We start from the raw sequence: 24,377 nt of genomic DNA, 5'->3' as shown, positions 1-24,377 counted from the left end.
GATGTGGCACTTCGAGACATGGTTTAGTGGGTATGGTGGTGTTGGGTATAAGGTTGGACTTCATGATCTTTGAGGTCTTTTCTAACCATGATGATTCTATGATTACTGCAGTACAGGAAGCCTTAATGCTCAGTGGGAAAGGTCTGTCAACCAACCAGTTATAAAGAGGTGGGCTACGTTGTGGTATGGTAGACTAGCTTTCAAATGTCTGGATAATGGCTAGAAATAGGTGAGGTGGTGATGTGAATGGTTTAGCTATCAACATCACACATCTAGCTTGTAAAGCTTCTCTAATTGCCACGTATGGCTCTGGAGAAGGACAGGCAAGCTGAAGCTTGCTTTTACATTTGGAGCAGGTAACCATAAGGAATCCCCAAAGATGTCAGTGAACTACAAATTCAGATCTTGTGGAGTGAGATGCTTTGCTGTTCTGGTGAGCAGTTTTACACCCTCAGTTATAACATGCTGAATGTGGCATCTCCTATGTTGGGTGTCTTTTGGTATTCTGGATTTTAATAGCCAGCACAGCTGTCTGTAGCTGTCTGTTTTCAGAGCTTTACAAGAGGCTTCTTGAGGGCACTCTGGCAACCACCTGTTTTTATTCATCACCAGTAGCCTGCTGATCCTTTCCGTACAGAAAAATGAGCTCATTTTCCACAGTCTATGGAAATTTGTAATTACACTTGCAGTATTCTAAGTAGATAGCCTTCATTCCTGAAATAATGGACCCCTTTAAGAGGATCCAGATATGTAGGCATGTATTTAATGTATTCTTCCTTAAAATGATGTAATTAACAGCAATCCTGAGTTTGAGTAATCTTACTTCACTGTGAAGGTAAGTTGCAAGGTGAACGAGATTCATAAGAATCCATTGAGGCTTGTGGCACACTGAAAATGGGAACAATTCTAATAATCTCATTAGGGATGATATCATCAAAATAAACACACACACAAATCTCTGTAGAATTTCTGCTGTTGTTCTGATCTTTATGTTAAGAACTAAGAGATCTTGCAGTCTATTACAAAATTGTCAGCACATGGTATAGGGGCTAGCATAATTGCCCAATGATACAAAGGTGATTTGTCTTTTGATGGAGATGCTGTAACCGGCCTGCTGTTCTCAGGTCTAGCGTGCAAACTTGATGTTCTGGTTGTTCCTAACTTTGATAGTGACATCGAGAAAAGGTCTGTCCTATTCTTGGATATCAAAAGAAGATATGGCTGCAGGTATCAAAATGACTCACCTCTTGCAGCTGGAGAGCCAAAGACCGGCACCTTGCTCCTCCCTTACGCTACTGCCATGCAACTGGTCTCCCTCCCATCTTGACCTCTTTGAGTCTGTCTCAAAAGGTAGAAGAGCAATACAGTTATTAGGTGTCAAAAATTAGGATACTTGGGCAGAACTTAACCCAAGTCGTGCTCAGGGATGAGGGGCTGAAGCGTGTTCCCTGTAAAGCCATCAGGCACCTCATCTGGCACCTAGCGCTGCCAGGCTATGAGGTAGGAATCTGTTTTTCCCTGGCATCCTTACATTAGCAATAAGCTACAAAAGCTCATAGCTGAAACAAACTACACAACTACCACAGCCATTTCCTTCAGGTATCAATCACATCACATATGATGTAGCCAGTCATGTGTCTCAGCTAAAGAGTTGTCAAGATAGATTTGCATGCAAGCATGCCATGCAAATGTAGCTCTCCCTTACTACAAAATTACCATGAATTAGATACCATTCAGTCAGGAAAATTAAACATACTAAATGTGTGGAGTTCAGATCCTACAGGCTTGAGTCTAGCTTAGGTCATGTGTTGGGCACCTCACTCAACAGGGAGGTCTTATTTTGAATGGTCAAATATAGAAAGCTCATCTTATTCAGCAAGAGGGAAGTCTGAAGGTCAGCTAGTTGGGTACTCGAGAGGTTCTACCTGTTGTCCTGTTCCTAACGGTGAACGGTTATTCTCAGTCTGCTGTGCAGAACTTCTGTATGGCCCTGATGGACAACTGTATCAAAAAATAAACCCTACAACACAACTGGTCTAACAAAATACATCCATCTCCATATTCTGTTCCAAAGGAACACATGCTCTAAAGATGAAATAGTGCCTAGACATTCAGATAAAGGTAAGGCTAGCTATATAGATACTAAGAAAATTTGAAAGGTGCTTTATAAAGAGCACACACATATAAAAACTTCTGAAGACAGACAAACACTTGTATTACTCTATTATTATCTTTGGTACTTAGATCTCCTGCCCATGAAAAACATTTACATCTTCCTTGTTTCTTACTGCAGGTAATCTAGACCTTGGAGAGGCAGAAGATTTATTTCCATTTTGAGGCTAAATTCAGACATGCTAAAAGCTGTGCTCTGTTGTTAGTTTTAATCAGCAGTCATTTCTTCAGTAAGAATTGCAGCTTTCAGCTCTCCTGGCTAATCTACAACATTTCAACTAATGGCAGCAGAGGAAGTCACTTCTGTTTGGGGGGAATTGTGGAGGTGGGAGGAGCCACAAGGAGGAAACGAGCTTTTTTCCAGGATAAGATGATCAAATTTAACATGATTTTCAGATGTGTAAAAGTAGCAGCAGATTGGAAATGTGGGGGTTTTAAAGTTTCTCCCCAATGTTTATTGTTGTTAGCGTAGACTTTTGCTGTTAGCAGAGGCTCCTGTCAATTGGTTCATCAGGAGCTGCTTCCAGTTACCTCCAGATCCTTAGTCACCACATCCATCAATGAATGGCGGGATTAACAAATTGCACATCCCCAATCATAGCTCCCTCCGGAGGTCCTTGACCATTCAACACCGATTCGGTGACAGAGGGAAGGTACAGTTGTACTGTTTCTGGCCTCACCAGGAGGATGGAAGACTGCACTGAACTCTCCAGTCTAGCAGCATCAACCACCCTGAACACCACAGCTGTCAAAAGGCCACTTAACATCAGCAGGTATAAAATAAGCCTTACTGAGGTAAGCACACTTTAAAATCAAATTTCCAATATTTCAGCCACTGAAGTGTACATCTGAAACATAAGAGAAGACTAGCCTTGTCTGAAAACTCATGAGAATAACATAAGGGCTCCTGCATGCACATACTTCCAGAAGCAATGCTATCGAACAGTGATACACATGACTACTGAATGCTTCTGAACCCCTTTTAAGTGGGCAGCCCACGTGCAGTATCTTTAGGCATGTAATTTAAAGTTGCTTACAAGTGGAGTATCAAAATCAACATTATTCAGCCCAATCATCCCCAGTCTGTATTACAGATGCATATTTTGTGAGCATACTTCTACCCTAGAGAGTAATTTCCAGGTCTCAACCTAAAGGACAGTTGTTCACATGGAGTTCTGAGACAGACAGGGACCTTACATTTCCGGGAGATGCAGTAGTGCACAGCGAGGCTACTGGCATAGGTCTGAAATGACTGGAAATCAGTAGTCAATCATTTGCCAGTAGCATTGTACCAGGTGTGGGGGGTTTTTTTGTTTGTTTGTTTGGTGGTTTGTTTTTGGTTTGGTGGTTTTTTTGGTTTTTTTTGGGTTTTGTTTTGTTTTTTTTTTTTGGGGGGGGGGTGTTGTTCTGGCTTTTGTGTTTTGTTTTTTAATATTATCCACTGGCTTATATATGATTTTTACATTGTTCACAAATACAATTGGCATACAGAAGACTACATTTCCCCCCTCCCTTTTTTAGATTGCCTTTTTTCCAGCAGTCCACAGGATTTCATTTTGGCTTTGAATAGTTTTATTAATTTCAATTTATATAAAAAACCCCCAAGATTTACATGCTCCAATGTATGTGTCTGCAACTAGCACAATATTAGAGATACAAACTCACCAGATAGCCAGCCACCTATGAAAATATAGGAAGTTATGCCTTCCTTGCAGGAGTAACAGACTTTAAATTGTGTCTATGGTTAAAGGCAGGCATTATAAACCCTTCCACAGAAGGTTCTGCTGTATCAGCAGCATGCCCACATGCCCTGCCTCCTTTCTGGACTGAACTATAAGCTATATAGACCTTCATTTCCTCCGAACTCCAAAAAGAGAAAGCAGTAGGAGCAGGTGAAGAACATGCACATGGACAACTCACCTTGAAAAACTTCAGTTGTCGCTAACTTCTCTTCTTTGAATGCTTGCCCAGTTTTACACTTAGGCTGTGGGTGAGCCCAAGGGGTAACACACCTGGGCTCCTACTTTTACAACTTACCTGGCATGGGTCTTGATATCCTCAAGGGAGGGGAACTGCAGTACTATTCTAGCATAGACAGCATTGCTCCAAGGATGCCTCTGCAGCTGTAAAGCAGTTCACAAAGGTAAGGCTGAACTTCTGTGGCCACTCTACAGATGCTAGGAAACATAATTTAGCAAGGCATCCGATGTAACTTGTGCTGGGTTGAAAGGCAGCTAATTCCCTAATGGAGCCACAGTAGCAATATGAGCCACGAGCAATACAAGTAGCAATATACGAGCAATGTGATGTCTCGCCTGGGTGGGCTACAAGAGATGGAAGAACAGTCTGATGTCGTTTACCAAGTAGGTATCTTACAGACAGGTACATTTTAGAAACAATTTATTGTTAGATATACCAGCTTTCAGATCCTTCTGCCCTCATGAAGCAGGAGATCTGTTTCCCAGTGATGTGCACTGTTACCTGAATGCAGCTGCCCTCTCTGTACAGTGGAAGAAAATCTGGAAATATTCCAGATTACCTGGAACTACTTTCATTAGTATAACAGTGTGCTTCCTTGGGGGACTAGGTACTCCATACGCTTTTCTCTGGCGTCCCTAGCAAACCTAGGCTCAAAGCTGGGAAGTGCACATCAGAGTAATCAGCATCAAGTCTTTCAACCACTGAAGGAATACAGTGGCCTGTACTGATGATTCAAGCACACTGTATCTTGCCTGTACGATACTTAAGGTTTTACCCTGTAAACCATACTTAAGGCTACAGTTAAAATGCAATTAAGATGACTGAGCCATTTTTAATACAATACACACACAGCAATCTTGGGATGCAGATAAATGGTTTCAAAACTAAGAATAAAAAAAAAAAAAAACCCTCATCAGTCCAGAGAAACATCTAGAATGGGACGCTGTTTTCTAATAGAATTTTTTTGCAGATCCTAACTCATACCCACTTTTCTTTTTTTTTTAATATCCACCACTTCTCACAGTCCCACTATTTCCTCTTTTTCCTGAAATATATCTCAGGATTTCCATGAATAGGAAAATGAAAGTCACTGGGCAAAAAGCACAGCCACCACTGTCCCCAACTCACCTACTTCCTGACTACTTCCAACTTCCATGAATGTATCATCTCAGTGTAAATATGTCCTGTCAGGCCACAAGCATTAGGTAACTGGGAAGACAACTAACCATCTCACTACAAGTTAAGACAGCATTAAAAGATGTGCAGCTTAGTATTTTATGAGTCCTTTGGAGCTTCATAAAAATATAGAAAGTTCAAAAATACTCCTACTTCCATTATTATTTTGACTGAACCCAGTAACTTAAGGGTAGTATTTCTTCTGTTAAATGTAATGCTTCAAGTACTGAAAGTCCGAAATCCAAGATTCCTACAAGTCTTATGAAAGTATCTGAAAGTTTAGAAGACTGCAGCATCAAACGTCACAAGATCAAGCACTCAATAGCCGAAGGAACACAAAAAAACATTAACAAAAAATGTTCCTTTGACCAACTCAGAGGAATGAATTCCTGAGATCTAGCCTGGAGGATGTGAAGATGACTATATGGATAAATTCTGAGAGCTTCATGCTCACAGAAAGTTTGACAGATTAGGAAGGATTTAAATTCAGGCTAATTAAGAAAACTTGCAAAATTACAGATTTCCTTGTCATGATGTCTGATCTAACACCAAAGTTGCAAAAACCAGGTTTCAGACAAGTCATTGAGAGAGCATGGGGACTCTCGTACTGCAGCAGAAGATTCTATCTAATTGTGTAGTGACCAAGTGCTGAACTCTGCCCTCTCTGTAAAATTTATTGCTGAGAACTGCCCTGTCGCAGACATTTCAAACACATCGTAAAAACTTAACCTTGGAAAGTGATTTCAAATGAACTTTTGAGGAAAAGATGGCTAATCATTTTTCCCTAATGCACACTCTTATTTAAATCTGAAATTACTAATAAAGTCCAAGCACAAAAGCTTTGACTTCTGTGGTCAGCATAGAATCTGCCATGCAACGCAGCACTTTTAGAAACAAAGTGCAAATCTACACTTGGGTGCGATCACATATGATCCAGCCTCAGATTTTCATTTCCCTTATTTCTATTTGTATGTGACACATTAATGTCTAACATCACGATTGTTGCAACACTGCTGCTTTGAACATCCAAAAGGAAATCAACTCTTCAAAATATGTGTTAAGAAAGTCTCTTTGCAAAGGAACTGAATAAATTCCCCTTCACAGGAAGTACTGCTGCACAATCAAAGTCATCTTCTGTAAAAGCAGTAAGGAAGCAGGATATAACATCTAGCTTCAAATTAATAACTAGTATTATTTAGATTTTTGGAAAAAGGGGAAAGAATGTAGTCATTGAGTTAGACCCAAAGTTTAATTGCTGTTTTTCATTTGAGTATTAGAATCGATTTCAAAAGATGGTATCCTTGTAAAGAGTTTATTCTACAACCATCTTTGGATTCACTAAAACTGGTATTCCAAAGGGAATGAGAGGTTTTAAAAAAATACCACTAATGCCATTTTCCTTCAGCTTCAATTATTTCTTTTTTATTTTTGTAAGTCAAATGAGTCAAAATATTGGTATTCCTAAATCATCCATCTTGCATTTTGATGAGTTAGTCTACCATCATTGTTCTGAGTTATGAAATTTCCAAGTCTCTTTGGAATACTGATTTCATATTTATAGGTTTCAATTTTTTTATTCCATCCTATTTCCCTGAATTTTTTCTCGACAGTTGCTGATGTAAAATTTAATATAAAATATTTAGTCACAAAATAGTATTGCTTTTATGCATATCATGGTTAAGATTTTTTTTTCAATAAAAACTATACCATCTTCCATAAAATCCTAAACATATTAAGAACTGTGATGCAGAACAAAATTACACAGGGTGAAACAGGTACCAGCACAACAGTGAGATTATATTACATCAAAAAATTTTAATGGTCCCAAATATATACTCAACAACTAAGCATACACTCAGGGGGGCAGAAAAAAATTATGACACAGAAGTGACCACATCTAGAATTCCACTCAATCTTTAATCAAGAAGGGACAAACAAATCCCCCGCCTCCAGAAAAAAGAAAATCTGCAGTTTAAAGGGCAAAGGGAACAGATTTTTAAAAAAAAAAAAAAAAAAAAGAAATTTTATATTCGGCCCTCCCCCATAGAGGTTTTTAAAACCTGTTGTAGCTTGACTAAAATGTTCAGAATGTACGATTTCAAAGGCAGGTCTCTTTTATACAAAGAAACTGCTGGCATTCTTAACTAGTGAAGAATTATGGCAAAAACCGCCTTTTCTTCAGAAGTCTCATACATGGTCCAAGAAAGCATGTTCTGATTGTAGCAACTGACCAGCCAATCCAGAGTTCCACTAACAAAACTCCTGCCCTGTTGGCTTTTTTTTGTTTGTTTGTTTTCCATTTCCTTCCCTGAGAAAAGGGCAACATGTGGTCCAAGCTGGAGAGCTCAAAGGTATAAGTCTTTACCCTAAACGAAGTATTTTCTCTTCTTCTGCTCCTTTGAATTGGCACTTGATTGGCAGAAATCCATTTGTATAGGTTGATCTGTGTCACACACAGTAATTCACAAAAGATTGCTGCTTTGCTGTGGGTTTGTTTTGTTTTTGGAAAAAATATCCTTCCTCCAACTGGTAATGTTCTTCAGCAGTTGCCATTATGATGACTCAAGCTTTGCTTTCTTTGACAAAGGTAAAGTTTCCTCTTTATCTTCATCTTCATCATCATCTTCATCATCATCAGGATAATCCACAAGCCCAACAAGGCCTCCCTACAAAGACAGACACAATAACTATAATTCAGAAAATGTTTGCACATTGATACTTCACTTCTCTATTGGAAAATGTTTGCACAGAATATTGCCATAAGCATACTGATTGATGAAGTTTTGAATAAAATGAAGCAGAACAAAAATAAATCCTTCAGTATGAATGAAAATGTTTAAATGAATAAATCCAAAAATGAGGTTTTACCTATCCAACTGGATAGAAGTTTTTCCAGTGGAAATTTAAGAAAATCCAACATCTACTTAGTTTTTCTAAGTGTCACTGCAGGTCTATCTGTAAAGATGTAGATTTTTTTTTTTTTTTTACCAAGCACAGCTGACTGTAACAACGAGCAATCTGGAAGCACTTCAGAAACAAATACAGAATATTCTTCCATTTGAATTACGAGACTTTTAGAACACTGTCTGTCTTCACAGAAGCTAGTTTACATGTATAATAACTTAAAGAATTTTTTGTATAATTGAATTGGGTGCACACGTTACAAAATTTAAAAACGTGGCAGCTGAAAATGATAGCATATCTAGTAATATTAAAAACTTCCTTGTATTGCAAATAACCACAAATTTTAAGATTAGGCAGTTCTGGACCCATGAACTTCTAAAACTTCCTCTAACTACAGTACATTGCAATTTCTGAAGCTTAATCAGCATTTGACTACAATGGCAGTTACTGGTACTTTACTCAAAGATCATATTATTTATTCAGGTGTCTAACAACAGACATTCAAACCAGAAAATTTCCGCCAACTGTACACCAAAATACAACTCGATAAACGACTACACATATTCTGTACAGTCACATACAACATAACACCGAGTACACTACACATAAAATAACAGGATCAGATAACTAACGAAAAACCCAATTTCAACGCTGTTTCTAGTTTGCAACTGTGACACATTTATAAACAGTGTACATTTTACTGAAAGAAGGTAGCTTATGCTTGAATCCATGAATGGTTTTTCAGCACACTGCATATTCAGTGTAACCTAAACATTTTTCTTTTGCCACCCCAACTTGAAATTTTGGAGCCAATACTGTATGCAGTATGCTCCATATGTAAAGACGCCATTTCAGATTCAAGGAATTATACTGTCTGGGAGAGAACGAGCCTCCAGAAGAAATACAGAATAGACTGAACTGAATTCCAAGCCAATTCTATGCCTTTTAAAAAGCGCTTGACTAACTACCATATTTTTTTCATAAATTAAATAAATCTGCTTCCCCTTCCTCCACAGAAGGATTTAGAGGAAGTGTCCCTTGGTTCTTCCATCAAACTCTTCTCATTCAGGTGTTTTCAACAGAAGGTTAATCCAAACACAAACTCTTAAGCCGTGTTCGACTATAAGAAAGAAAAACACTACAACTCCACTTGCCTTTGTTAGAAGTTAGGTGAACAAGTAGTATGATGGCATTAAAAAATAAGGATGAACCAGAGTTATTCCAAGGCTACCTGAGAACTGAGATACATATCTGACCATTCAGAAATGGTAACACTTGTTAGGAAAATAAAATCTCATTATCTGAACAACGCTGTACCAACACTACCTTATCTGTCCCCCAGTGCTGAGAAAACATCAGTCACTCTATTTCCCTGACTTGGTTTAGAGTTTTAGCCAAAAATCTGATAAAATCCAACAGCACCCTAAAATGTATTTAAAAATGCTGGGTTTGGATATTCACTGCAAGTTACACCAACTCTTAAACGGGCTTTCTACTTCTACTTCAATATATACCAACCCAAAACTGTATGTTATTTCAAAAGGTAAAAAAGTCAGGCTAGGATATTAAAAGTTGTTTATGTTTTGGCTTACAGCATCCACCCTGTCATAATACAATTTATTTCTTTCACATGTGCCAGTTATATCATTCTGAACAATATTAAAAATGTTAACAGTAGAAAATCTCAATGGTGGTGGTGGGACATCGTGAAGTCTAGCAAAATTTGGCAATGTTTCCAAAATATTTCTGTATTTCTACCTGCCAAATATCCCTGTGAAATTTAATCAAAGTAAAGTGTTATCTGTATTTCACTGTAAAGATGGCTGCAAACAGCAGCTACTGGTATGCATCAAACTTGAAGAGTGTGGTCATTAAAAGAGCTTTTATTTCTTCTTTTTATTTACATGTCAGATCTCATTAAAAAGACTAAAGGCCAGACAAAAAGTACACACAAACCAGACAGTCCATTACTGCTTAACATGTCAGAATTCAGAGAAACTTCAGAGAGATGCTAAAGCAAATTCCTCATCTGTTACAACAAAGTCAACCTATGTCCATTCAAAATTACCTTAGTTGTAATAGCTGCCATCTGAGATGTGCTTTTAGAAACTGATCCTGGAGACCCAGGGGACCCTGGGGATCCGGGGGATCCGGGGGATCCAGGCAGATTACTTGCAGATGACTGGCTGGTAAGGTTAGATTTTGTACCACTGGAAAATGAAAGTTTGAAACTTGGGCTCTGACGACCTGAAAGGTTAGTTTTCAGAAGAACTTCCTTTTCTTCGCTCTCTTTTACTGGAGAGAAAAAATAAACATACACAAAAAAAAAAGCAAAATTAAAGCAATATTATTGAGCACAACATCTAATTACAAATCACTTTACTGTGTGGGAAACAGCTTAATACTTTATGCACAACTTGGTGAAGTGAGTAGTCATAGACTTTTTTTTTCCCCACACTACTATACCACCTACCAGCTGTTGTCATTGGCCAGGAATGAACGCTTTTATTCTACTAATGATACATTTACATTGAAAATTTTGAACTATAAACCGGAATAAAACACAGGGAAACTTGACTGTCAGCTAAGATTGTCATTCAAATGCTTTAAGGAATCAACAACAGTATTTTATAGCATCCTGCTTTTAAAGACAATGAAACTTGTTCTGAAGGGGTGGTCCACCAACTTGGTGTCGCAATTTCAAAATCTAAAAACTTCAGAATAAATACATGCAAATCCTTCATTGCAGTAAGACTAAAGAATACAAGTTATGGCTTCTGCATAAGCCACATGGCATGATTCTTCTCATTACTTACATTTTTTCCTTTCCATGAATTTACTGATAGGGTCCATAATATCTTCATCATTTTTAGTTTTGTCAGAAGGGGGCACCACTGCCTCTCCATCTTCCATATCGTCTTCATCAGTATTAAACCACATTTCCTCCTCATCCTCCAGGGTTCTTGCATCCCTTCTGTATCTATGGTTTCTCAAAATGGAGCGCATGCTGCAGAACAGTAAGTTTTAAAACTTTTCATTCAAAACCAACTCACATTAATAATAAAACTTGTACTTGACGTTTACAGTGACAGCTTACAGATACAAATATTGTAGAGAAATAAAAATACCAGCAAATCATCCTGTAGTGTGAATCTTTGTATTTTCAATGCAAGTATCATTAAAAACCTTCCTTTATAAAGAATCAAATAAAGTATAACTCTCCTAACAGCACGTTCAGACCACTCTATCTGTCCAAATTCGGTAGCTTACAAACAGCACTATTAAAAGTAATTTTAACAAATGTCACTAAAGTGTTGCATTCAGGTTTGATTTAACAGTTCACACTGGTAAATAAAAAGTTGTAAAACAAAGAGTTTAGAAACTACAGACTTTTTTTCTGGAAATACTTTGTAACTCCTCAGTATTTGGGGACCAATGTCTTAAAGAAAAAACCAAAAACCAACAACCCAAAATCTAACCTAAATAAGACTCCAGTTTAAAACAAATACATTAAAAAGACAGCTATCTTTTTCTACCACATCCACCTGTTACAATTTTTTTGTCACTATCAGTAGTTTGCACTCTTCAGAGCCTTGGACACCAAGTGCTACTTCTCCCACCCCATTTGATCTATTATAGCATTGGTCTATCTCAGTTCCACCTTTCTTTTCTTTTTTCTTACAGAAGCAGTATTATGGCCTTGCAGGAAAAGGGACAGTGACATGCACTCTGAAGAACAGGGAAAGAAGTGGAAGAGAGGTTGTGAAAACACTCTTTTCATTGCTAGATGTGGATTCTAACAGTCAATTTCCAACAAAAGCGTGGAACTCTTGACAAATTTTCTGTAGCGCTTTGTCCTGGTTTGGCTAAAACAGGACTACTTCTCCTTTCAGGAGTTTTTCTTTCAGTTAAGTACCTGCACTTTCTGAAAGTGCAGTTACATGTTTTTCAGACAGTATCTACTTTCAGAGTTGCTAACACTTGATGTTTATAGTTGCTACTGAAGCATAGGTGGGATTGATATGCAGGAAGGCCCATGTTTACAGTTATCCCTATGAAAACCAAGGTCACTGCTGGCTCTCTCTTAAACAAGTGAAAAGGCGTAGAAGGGTCGCACCTGCAGAAAAGTGTGAACGGGACAGGTGACCAAAAACTGAGCAATGAGGTATTCCTTCCCACCCATGTCATATTCAGTATAAAGCTAAGGGATCACGGGGGTCCAGTCTCTCTTCTTTCATGGCCAGCATCCCTGTGGGACCCTGCTCGTTCCCCTGCATCAGACCCCGATCCGTGCATTCCTGAATCCGGTTCCTGTCAGCTGCGGAGTCCGGTCCGGCACGTCCGGGTGCCCACCCTGCTGCGGCTGCAGCGCAAGTCGTTGTAATTCCCTGACCATCATTGGGAAGCTCAGTATCAGTTTGGTATATTTTTCCTTTTATTTCAACTATTAGTATTAATATTATTATATTCTTTTTCATTGTTATTGTTTTATTTAAGCAGTTTTAATTTCCATTCTCTAAGTCTCTCTCCCTTTTCTCTGTTCCTTCCCCTCCCTGGGGGAGGGAGAGGTTAATAGGGAGTGCCTGCTGCCCCTTTTAAGAGCCAGTCCAGCCTTAAACGGTGACACACTTCAAAATTTACTGGCCACAATATATGTCTGAAATTTAATGGTTTTTATAAAGTCTCTGCTACTGGAATCAAAATGTTAGTAGTACAATCTAGGCTCATCCTACTTAGAGAAAAGGTCTTGCATTACTGACTGCAGGAAAAAGCCAGAAGGAAAAAGTTAGGAAATTACAAGGTATTAAATAAAACCGCTAAATGTACTTTTAAAAAGAAATCTAATTCTGAACAATTTTCTTGCCAATGCTATCATCTGGATCTATACATACTACATCATTTTACATTGCATTTAAATTCCAAGTTCTGCTAATAGTGCAAAACTATTACTTAAGTGGCACTCTTCCGAATACTTTTGTGGCCTACGTCAACAAAATTTTTGGCCTCCTTCATTACTGAACTATTCTTTGCTGAAATGTATGAACAGATTCTTGTTATTTTTGCATTTTACAATTTCTGGGTTTTCACTTAAGAAATTACATGGACTGTGACAAGGCTTGTGCAGCCACTATATAAAATGTAGGAAGAAGGTGAAAACAGCTGGTTGAGCTACAAACCTCTTGAAGTTTTAATTGTCTGTTGGATAAACTCAGGCAACATAACTACACACAATCACTTAGCTCAACTTAAGCCAAGAAAAGACTAGTGTTTTACTTCCTATACTGGATGGAAATTTCTGAAGGAAGTAGCTGGGTGCTCTTTCCAACACATGCATTAATGTAAGAATCGTAGGCTTGAATTTCACAGCTGTTTAAGTGATAAGCTTAGCTGATGCAAGCCAAAATAGTAACAGCTCACCTTTAAAACATTAGTACTCAAAACTGCAGATCCCACACATACTCTTGAAAGTGCTTCAACATTTTAAAACAAATATACGATTATATCCTCATTTTAATTGTACAAGTCTCAAATTTAAATCTTGGTTAAGAAATCTTGTGGTAGGAAATAAAATAAAAGTCTGAAACTTCAAGATGTCCTAGTACAACTAATCAGGATTATTTTTTTAATGTGATTTCAAACTAATTCAGAACAAGAATAGGTCTTGCTAACAATTCTTAAGAGTAATGCATCTGTTCACACAAGCAGTCCATTTTGTTTTAATGAAACTAGACATAAAAGCAGTATCATTTGCCAAAATTAAATGGAGTAAAAAGTCTTAAACTTCCTATTTTTATACACTCTAATCTTTTAACTTTGGGTAACTGTGTACTAAGGAAGGGAACTTTTGCTCTGGCAAACAGAAGGAGCAACTCAAGTGTTACATCAGATTGTTAGATTTGCTGATGGAGTAAAAAATGGTGAAAAAAAAAAGCATCCTCTGAGAATTTCTTTGTATATTCTATTTCTCAGTCATTCTGGCAGAGCTTATCTAAATATCTACTCCCACAACTAACTAAAATAAAAGGAAATCTGACGTGAATTTTGAAGGAAAAAATCCACAGAATGATAATTCACAACTGAACAATCTTTCAAATCAAACAGTGGGAATCTGTTATTTAAGCAAATGAACTTCAGACATGCAACAGTCTTCCAGCCTCATTACAACAGTGTACATAAGTTTAGGATATGACAACTTAGCATTATTCTTGGGGGTCCAGCAACTAATGTTAGCTGAAAGTGAATCAACAGTTTGAAGCAACGTATCTGGAAACCACACTTTTAATCCAGCACATTCAACAATACCTAAGCTACAAGCAGGAGTCTAAATTATTTACATTTCCCACTATCACAGAACAACCCACCAATATTCCCACGACAGAATTTAAAAACCAATATACTAGTAAGAGTATTTAGTGCATTTTACCTGTCAAGTTTTGGATTATCTTGTCTTTCCCTTTGTTGCTCAAATCGTAGTTTCAGTCCTTTGAATGTCTGCACATAATCTACATCTTCCAGTGCCTTCCAGTAGTTTTCAATCACATGAGCCGTTAATGATTTTATATCTTCCTATAGGAATGAACAAACATAAAGTGACACATAAACATTCCAATGTATTTATTTAATACAAAAGTAACTGAAATTAGAGATTAAACATTCCATAGGAAGCATCATATTAATTATCTTATGCAAAAATGAGTATTATGCATACAAATATAGTTAAAAATCTAGAGTTACAATTATTTGATTAGTAAAACAGAGGTAATAGCAGCAATTTTCCAGCAGTATCTCCTTCAAAACACATGAGCAGAACCTAAAATCCTGATAGAAAATTATACCGAAATCAATTCTAAAAGGTCTTTCCCACTGTAACTTATAAATATTTTTACATTGATAAATTAACTGACACCTGTTGTAATCAGTCAATTTAAAAATACATTTACAAGATACAGACTTGGCATTCATATTGTTTCTTCCCTTGCGGCAAATAAATTATTTATGTAAAAATAATTAATCAATGAATTTGTTTAGGATAGGAACAAGGAAGACATTTGTCATCAGAAACTAACACCAAGTTTTTCCTTAGTGGCCATACAGCGCTGGTCAAGGTCCTTTACAAAAGTTTCCCAGCTGTCCTGCTCTTTCAGTTTCATGTTGTGGCTGCCCAACGCCACTCTAGAAAGCCGAGACCTGACAGCACAGGTCTGCATACTGCAGCAGGAAAACTGCTCCTGTGCATTGTTTGGCTTTCTTAGCACTGCCCAGCCCTTGGAATACACTGCAGAATAAACACCTGAATTACCATCTAATAAGGACAAGCAAAGCAAGATAAATCTTAATACACTGATTATTTTCCTTTTTGGTTACATGCTCGAAGGTCGCCCCTTATGAATGGTAATACATCAGTAAAAACAAAAGCACACTTTTTAAAAAATTTGCTCTCTTTAAAAAGAAAACTGAATGAAAAAAATGAGAAAAATTATTGACAGATACCAAGAAGTATTCTGGAAATGCAACCTGGATATCTATGTGAAAAGGAGGATAAGAAATTAAAAAATGATTTATTTCCGCATAGCACGAACTGTAGAATCAGCACCCAATCTCAGAGAGTACTGGAAGACCACAGCACAGAAGTCAGCGCCATCTATACAGATTAACTCTTTTCATGGCTTTAAAACCATGTTTAAATTAACTCTCCCATGATTATCAGGTCATCTCAGTCTTGAATTACCTTGAGTCCCAACTCAAAGAGGCAAGAGGTCATCAGCACAGAAGACTTCAACAGGTAACAAAGCCTCCTTTTTTCCTCACCCGCTTACTCCTCCATGACTGTTTGCACCCTAGCTTGGCCCCACTTACCACATTTACAGTCTGTACAGCATCTTGTCAGAATCTGGATGCAAACGACAGTGAGGAAACAGTACTGTGCAGACAGCCAAATTGGTGTGAATATTTTAAGCGACTCCCCATGGAAGGAACTTTGTAGCACTACATCAATATAATCAAAAAGACTGGTATCTCTGTATCTGTATGTTTCCATATTCTGTTGAACTGACATTACAGAGCACAGCTAAATCTGATGTTTTTGTAGCAGTAGTTTCAAATTACTTCCTGTCATAACAGGCCCGTCCAATCTGCATGATGAAACTTGATCAGTGCTGCCTTTGCAAATCTGGGTACTGTGAACACACTATTGACTGAATTTAATTTTCAAGTCACGGTACTGTTTGAACCTAAGGAAGAACATGCACAAATACGTAACAGTGATATAAAAGAAAGTTCATTTAAATACAGTATCATATGGTCCCATTATGATAGCATAATTTAGGGTACAAGCAAAAAGAAAAGTCGTCTTGAACTACAAGATTAAACAATACAGTCATTATCTTCAGCATATAACAGCACTCACCACTCTGATAAATTCAAACATCTCTATTATCGCAGAGTTCATCAGATTATAACGGGAACCATTATTTAGAAATGCTTTGACCACAGGTTCAAACAAAAAACTTTTCATTATGTAACGGTTGTAGAATTCATCCTTTAGCCCAATTATCTTTCTCTTGAAACGAAGAGCACCTGAAACAGAAGTGTTGTCAAAAGAATTAAATTTTTTAGACTTAAAAGAAAAATATCCAGAAATTATTCAGCATTAGTTAGGCAATTTGCAACCCCAGTTCTTATACAGAATTACCTTATTAGAACAAGGTAATACATTCAGCTATTCTCTGCTTCTCAACAGTCTTCACTATACTGCTGAAGATTACTTATCTATTTTATCATAAAGAAAACTTCCATCATCATTGTACAAGTGAAATCACCTCTGTCCACTGAAGAAATAATATACTACTGTTTAACTGTATTACTACTAACATAAAGGTATATTTTTGATTTTCTAAATTACTTATGATAAACTATTTTCTCAGTAGAATTGGGAAACTTGCTTATCATTCCTATTATTCAAATGTAAGTTTGCTTACATTTAATTAAGTAATTTTTGATCAAGATGCAAACTATCTCATTCTAAAGTTGGTAAATGATGTTTTCTTCCCACACTGAGTAAAGCAGAGACTTTTAGACCCAGTTTAAAGCTCTGAAACTCCAAAGCATACCCATGTATGTGAATGTCCATGCATAAAGAGAAAGTAGAGTATCACCTTGATATAAGGCAGCACATTTTGGTTAGCAACTAGGTGTACATGAAAAAAAGATTATTCAAGGGTTCTAAAACCAAACTCAGCTGATTCAGTTACAAATTTAAAAGGTACTTCTTATTGTATGGTACTGTTCAGTCAACTTTAGGCTTTGTTTTACTCTATGTGCACAATGGAATCATGGAAAAAATCTCTTACTTGCCTCCAGAATTAAGTCACACTGCTCTGCTATTACTGTGCCGAGTATGGTCAAGAAACTACCAGAGTCTGAAGAGTAGCACACGGAGCTTCTGTGCAGTTTAATGCAGTCAGATAACCGTATCTCTAATTAAATACCTCTCATAATTTCTACTAAAGAAATATAAAAACTTACAATGGTTCTCTTAGGATATTCAATATTGATATACCATCTCTTCAATTCACCTCTACATTGAGGTTAAGAAAAATCCTTCTGCTTTTTAGAAGAAAAGACACCTATCAATGCAAAATTATTTACTAATGCTAGCTGACATATTATAAATTGGGGGAAGAAACACAGTATAATAGTAGATTTTCTGTATTCAGTGACAAATTGTCATGATCTGTGAACAGTTTTCTTCCAGCAGAATGAAGATATGTAACACTTCACATTCACAAAATATCAGGTTATTCTGTAGCTTTCAAACTTACACAATGCCAAGAAAGCGTGCTTTGAGGCCATGAGAACGAGTACCCTTCGCAGGATATCTTTGTTAATGATGTAGTTCTTTATGTGATAAGTATGATGTTCTACACAGAAAGTTAGCAATTCCAGTATTAATGCCAAGAGCTGCGCTGTCTGAAAATCATCTGTAATAAAACCAACACAATTAAACATATCTAGGATATTGCCTTCAGAAGCTAACTTTAAATATCCAAGTGCAGTCCAGTAAACATTTCCAAGTTCTTGTATATTCCTACAGATAGTTTAAGGAACATGCTGCAGGGTATGTTTAGTCTTTAAAATAGAAATTGAATAAGCTTGTTATGGACTGAGTACTTTCCATTTATACAGATACGGCAGGAAACCCTCTTAAACCATAGAAACAATCACATTTTGTCTGTCTTAAATCAGTGTTTGGAGGTTCAGAGAGTACAGAACTTACCACTAACACAAGCAGTCAGGTTTGTTTAACCAAATCTCATTATGATGTCCACATGTCTATATCATAAAGTATTGCCCTATATACAGTGCCTTGACTAAGTTTGTACCAAAAATGTGATGATCTTTACTTCTTAAATCAGGTCTCTCTGCTGAATTTTATACTTATAAATTATTCAAATGACTAAATCATGAATCAACATTTTACTTTGAACTATGTACCATAGTCTCAGATTCTCTTTAAGACAGAAAACGTCCTTTGACAGTTATTCTATTTTAAGCATTGACATTCAACAGCCTTGATGTGCCCAAAATCCAGAGTGGCATTACCTTTGCTAGGCTTGTCCTCCGTAGTATTGGCCAATAAAGGGGCTGTCAGAACATGCATACAATGTTTGTAGAAGAAACCCAAGAACTCTGTCTTTTCTGTTTTCTAAAGAATTAAAAATAAAAATTATATACGTAACACATATCACCAAATACTCTAAAAGAACAAATGTACTTTCATTTGAAGGTATTTACTTACATTGGCAGTGGCAAGCATATTTTCTGGATCAACTAACGTACGAAGCAAACCCATGAGTAGCACTGCCCCTCCAAGTTCTGGATCTGTGTCACAAATCATGTGTTCTATAATGAGGTTAATGAGTAATATATCCTAACGGGGGGGGGGGAAAAAAAGAAGGCAAAAATCAATTCTAATGCTACTCCCTTGCCTCAAATCTGAAATTATATCTTCTAAAAGGGTTACTGCTTTGTTAAAAATGGTGCTCTATCAAAATTTTGTAAAATGTAAACAAGTACCAAACAAAAAACCCCAAACTTAACAGAAACAAATTAACTTTACATGCTAGTGACACGTTCTGGTCAGTGGTTCAGCATTTTTTTGAAGGCTAGCAGTGAAGAAGAATCAAAGCAACTAAAAATGGTTCTGAAATTAACAATCTAATTTAGAATTTAGTCTGAACTGAAATGCCAAAAGATAAAAAGTACAGAGGCAAATACTTAACAGTCTCAAAATTCAACTGATTTCTGGAAGTGTTTTCAGAGTACAGGAGTTGTAATTTGTATTCCTCTTTAGAATACATGCCAAGAATTTTATTTCCACAAACATACGACAGTAAGTTTTATAATGCTATTGGACTTTACAAGATTATTTTCACCTAAAAATAACCTCAACACGTATTTGCAGAAAACAAGAATAACACATAAAAGTAGAAAAGAATATTTGCATTTAGGAATCCCTACACTAAAGTTGCTTAGTTACCACTGTCCCCCATAAAAGAGGACAGTCATCAGATTTAAGTGGCTGGAACCACCAGTGATACGCTCTGTCCCAGCTGCCCCTTTCTTCCAGTACAGAAGTAGCAGCACCAGCAGCTTCCTGTTCTCTAGCATGTTTTTCACAGCTAAGAAAAAACATTAACCATCTGCTCTACTGAAAACGCAGCTCAGTGTTTTCTCTCCACTGAGTATGACTTTGAAATACCTTTCTTACTACTAGTCATGTGCTAGCATTTTGTATTAAACAGCTACAGAGGACCTCTGGGAAATGTAAACCTCTGCCAAAAAATGTTCTTAAACACTCAGGACCATAATTCCACTTTCAATGTGCATGATAGTAAACTGCACATAGGTTTCTTACAAGTAAATTAAAAACACATGTACAGGCTAAGATCAAGACTGAAATTTATGTTTTGCATTTTAAGGAGGCCATCATTCAAAAACATGTTTGTTAGTATGACAACTGATGTTAACCAAAATGGTGGTTTATGGTAACCTGTTTTACCTTACACACAACGGAACCAGAATATGTAAACAGGTGAACACTCATCTCACCTGACTAACAGAACTTTTAAAAACATGGTACTTCAGCATCCTGTAACCATGATGACTATATTGCATACCTTCAGAACTAGGGCTCATCTGATTAATAGAGTTGTAAATACGAAACAGTAATTTCAAGAAACAATACACACATTTCTGGGGACCCTCTACTTACATCATCATTCTGCTGTGCTTCCTGCATGACAAACTCTCGTACCATGGATGGGTTGTATTCAACCAGATATGAGAATATATCAGTGGCTGCACTTCGTACTTGTGCATCATCCATACCCTGGAAAAGTCAAATAAAATCATTTATGTTTCTTTAAAAGGAAAGGTTTTAATGGAATGAAAAACAGAAAATACTTAGCTTTTAATTCCTACTTACAAGTCATACCTAGTTCTTACTAAAACTGTATTCTAATACTGACTTGACTAACTTACTCTATGTGCATTCGATAACTGTTGGGCAAAATAAATTTTATGGTTTCCCTGCCCTTTGGTCTATGTCCCTATTTTCTTACTTAATTGTACACCAAGAAGCATTTGAAGATAAGAAAGCAAACAAGAAAACAAAAATATAAGAATGCCAGGGGACCTACCAATGTCATACTGTAACTGCTTTTAAAGTTTTACAGAAGTATTTTACATGTTCTGAATCTGAAGCTAAGACAAGACAAACGAAGCAAACACTTCAGAAAACCATGTGATTGAAGTTTGGCATACTTAGTTTTTAAAAAACCTCTCTGGAGATAAACAAAATCGTTATTACAAATAAAACTGACTTACCAATATGACTTCTAGTGCTGGCAGTATGCCCATATTTGACAAGGTTTTGAAAAATGCATCTCTGTTTTGAGGTTGCAGTGTTTGAGAGAATGCACAAAACTCTTTCAGAAAATTTACCTGAAAAACAGGAATAATACACTAGCTAGCAATTAAAAAAAAACCACATACGTATCACTTTGTAGTAACCATCCCCTTCATGTATATTTTACAGATTCCTTACCAATTCCTGTCTTTTCTCCTCATCTGTGGCTTCATCTGTTAGTTGTGCAAACAAGTCTGTCAGAAATTTTTCATCTTCCTACAAAGGCAAAACAATACCATTTGTTTATTTGACAGTATCAAAAGGCATCCAAATATAATACAAAGTTCTTCTAAATCATGCCTCCTGCAATTAAGAGAACATACGCTTGTGTACTGTAGTTAACCATACCAATATCAACTTTCTAATTCAATTTTCAAACAAATTAATATGAATCTTGTTTTTGAGCTTTTATCATGTTCAACACCACCCCACCCCCCAACACTTCCTTCTCAGTTATGATCTATCTTGCATTGCTTTTTGACTGTCCTTTTTCTATTTTTTACTGCCATTCTCATCTTGTCTACAACTTCTCTAACTTCCTTCCCCCTTGTCACATGCGCATCCCCCTAAACCACACTACAATACCCTTGCTTCAACTGTTTACGTATATTTATAAACATGATCTCCCACTCAGCCCTACACACACATGTATCTTTCGAAAGTTATGAGATCTTTGCAGCAGAACTAAAGCAAGGACAGAAGGAAGGGAGAGCTGCCTGAATAAGGTGAGATTCTTTCCCCGCAATGTTGTCAAAAGGGTGAATTCTGGAAACCAAATCAAAATAACCATTCCTATTATGTACAGTATTTATTGGGCATTCTGGCTGGTGGCAATCAAAAACCATTCTGTTATTTTTCATGCTGCTGTACTTTAGCAAAACTACAAACAGCAGCCAACACATTACAAACGTATTTAGACTGAAAGACACAGCAATACTTAGCTTCCCATAACCTTTACAGTCCTAACAACTAGAAGATTATTAAAACAGAAACAAACCGGCCCCATCCTTTCCCCAATGTTTTACAGTAGTAAGAGAGCACCTGCTTGAAAAAGATGCCTGTACATCACATACAAATAGATTTTTTTTTCAAAAAGCTGCCAGTGTTGTGCTTTGTGAAGTCTGTAACACCACATGCAATATTCCTCCATCCCAAAACCACAGTGCTAGAAACCCCAGTTGCCCTGCTTATGTTTACACAGCATAAAGCAGAACCACGAAAGTACTTCAGATACATCCACATAAACTTTCTTATATTGCAAATTATCTAGATACCTCATCCAGGATCACCTTGCAGCCTTGCTGAGAAAACGAGTACCTCAGTTCCAATAGCACACCATGCTAATGCAGCTGTAACATTGTCACAACCCAATCCAGGATCTCTACATGGCACTACACAACACCGATAAACCAAAAATAGGCTGGCATGAGCTACCACCCTACAAAGCATTTCACCACACTATAAGGTAAACCCTGTATTTAGGATATGCTACATGCTTCCTCTTATTTGATGCTGTGCTTCTAACATGACCCAGCAGTCTAGTGATAATGAAGAAGAATGATTTCTGAACACAGTTTCAAGTGCTATTTCTGTGACTACTTCAAAACAAAAAGAGATAGGAGAGGCCTCATTTGAAGTTTACCGAAATTCACTCTGGAGGATCAAGCACTGGAAGTGTCAAAGTTTGACTTTCACATTTCAAGAATCAAACAAGTTCAAAACAACTATTAAGGTCTTTGATTTCAAGAAACTTAACTTAATCTGTGATGAAAGAATACAAGGATGTTTGACTACCTGCTATCCAGCTGTTACATGGCTTGGTAAGTTTTCTGTTCTAGTATGTAATTCGTTAGACTTTACAGGTAACATGACTAGGTAGCATAACTAACTCACAGTAGAGATACTGACACACTTGTTTACTGAAACAAAAAACGAACACAAAATCAAAAAATAAAACATAAAATCCAATCCTTTTGAAGAACATGCAAGTTATTATTTGTGATTAGCAATGCATTTAAGAAAAGGTTAAGTAGCTTGCTTTCATTTCTCTTCTTGCTATTTTGATCAAGATGTAAAACTAATCTCATCTATCAGAATGACTGAGATGATGCACGCTTATCCCTAACTGCATCGTGTGACCTCTATTTCCATTCTCACTGTGAAATGAACTTTTCACCTGCTTCATAATACTGACTTGCACGTACTGTCAGGTATCACAGAAATATCTCAGAATGATCATTGGAAAAAAATAATGGCAACTTCAGCATTTAAATGTCAGAGCCATGATTAGTGTGCTTCTGCATAAAAAAGGTACACAATATTACCCAAAGTATAATTTTTTTTTTTTTTTTCGGAAGTCAAAATATGGAAGGAGAAGGAGGAGACCCTGCACTGCTGGTGATGCATGGGTCTCATTAAGGACCCACTCTGCAGAGCCCCAGAGACAGAGGTGGCGGGGGAAGCTGCAGTCCCAGCACCACACAGGAGAGCAGGGCAGGGCAGGGCCTCACTGGGCAGGAAGGCGCCGGCAGGACCCCAGCTCAGCTCTCTGACCGGACCCCTCCACATCCCTGCCCGGTTCAAGATGTGGCTGGCTGCAGTGGAGGCCAACCCACTCACCCTGTTACTGGGCGTGCAAACATTTGGGGCTTGTAGAGCAGACTTCCTAACACTGGCAAGTGATGAAGACTTCAGTGCTGACAATGTTTCAGGAAGAATTTACAGAACTTCAGTACATAACCGTTTTTCAACCTTCCACATATATACACTATAATACAGTATTTTACAATTCTACATTAAATATAATATTGAAGCATTTCCCACATCAACTCCTCTCCCAAACTCCATTAAATATATTGTCTTTTTAAATTAACAGGACTATCTGAAATCTCTAGGCCTCAAAACCATGATCTATTTAAAAATCAGACAAATTAAGATGGATCTGAGTGATTCGAAACATCCCACCCTTACATGGATAATATGCAGTAAATGGCAGCTACTCTAAGAAAATAAAAACAACCTATTACTAACTTCGCAGTTATGTCTTAGCCCTGAAATGCATTTAGGTGCAATCTCATTCCAGATGCTTAATGAAAGGTAGACAGGTTGTTATTGATGGGGAAAAACACCAACCCTCCCACGTTTATAGAAAAATTGTGATTGCAAGGAACATTCT

General features: G+C 37.2%; 1 protein-coding gene across 1 annotated transcript in view; it reads right to left on the bottom strand.

Moving 5' to 3' along the window:
- Nucleotides 1–7,228: 7,228 nt before the first annotated feature.
- SMEK1 (SMEK homolog 1, suppressor of mek1 (Dictyostelium)) overlaps nt 7,229–24,377 on the bottom strand; it is a 44,828-nt gene continuing 27,679 nt past the window's right edge. The window contains exons 5-15 of the mRNA XM_009709955.1: nt 21,341–21,418; nt 21,121–21,237; nt 20,507–20,623; nt 19,031–19,162; nt 18,835–18,937; nt 18,054–18,212; nt 16,640–16,809; nt 14,657–14,799; nt 11,049–11,239; nt 10,301–10,527; nt 7,229–7,994 (exon numbers count right to left, since the gene is read on the bottom strand). Coding sequence (XP_009708257.1) covers nt 7,881–7,994; nt 10,301–10,527; nt 11,049–11,239; nt 14,657–14,799; nt 16,640–16,809; nt 18,054–18,212; nt 18,835–18,937; nt 19,031–19,162; nt 20,507–20,623; nt 21,121–21,237; nt 21,341–21,418 — 1,551 coding nt within the window. The 3' untranslated portion in view covers nt 7,229–7,880. The remainder of the gene's footprint in view (nt 7,995–10,300; nt 10,528–11,048; nt 11,240–14,656; nt 14,800–16,639; nt 16,810–18,053; nt 18,213–18,834; nt 18,938–19,030; nt 19,163–20,506; nt 20,624–21,120; nt 21,238–21,340; nt 21,419–24,377) is intronic.

The sequence above is a fragment of the Cariama cristata genome, unplaced genomic scaffold (assembly GCF_000690535.1).
Source record: "Cariama cristata isolate BGI_N322 unplaced genomic scaffold, ASM69053v1 scaffold2710, whole genome shotgun sequence".
In the NCBI taxonomy this organism is placed as follows: Eukaryota; Metazoa; Chordata; class Aves; order Cariamiformes; family Cariamidae; genus Cariama; species Cariama cristata.
Note: the sequence above shows the minus strand (reverse complement) of the source record. Positions and strands in the feature narration are given on the sequence as shown.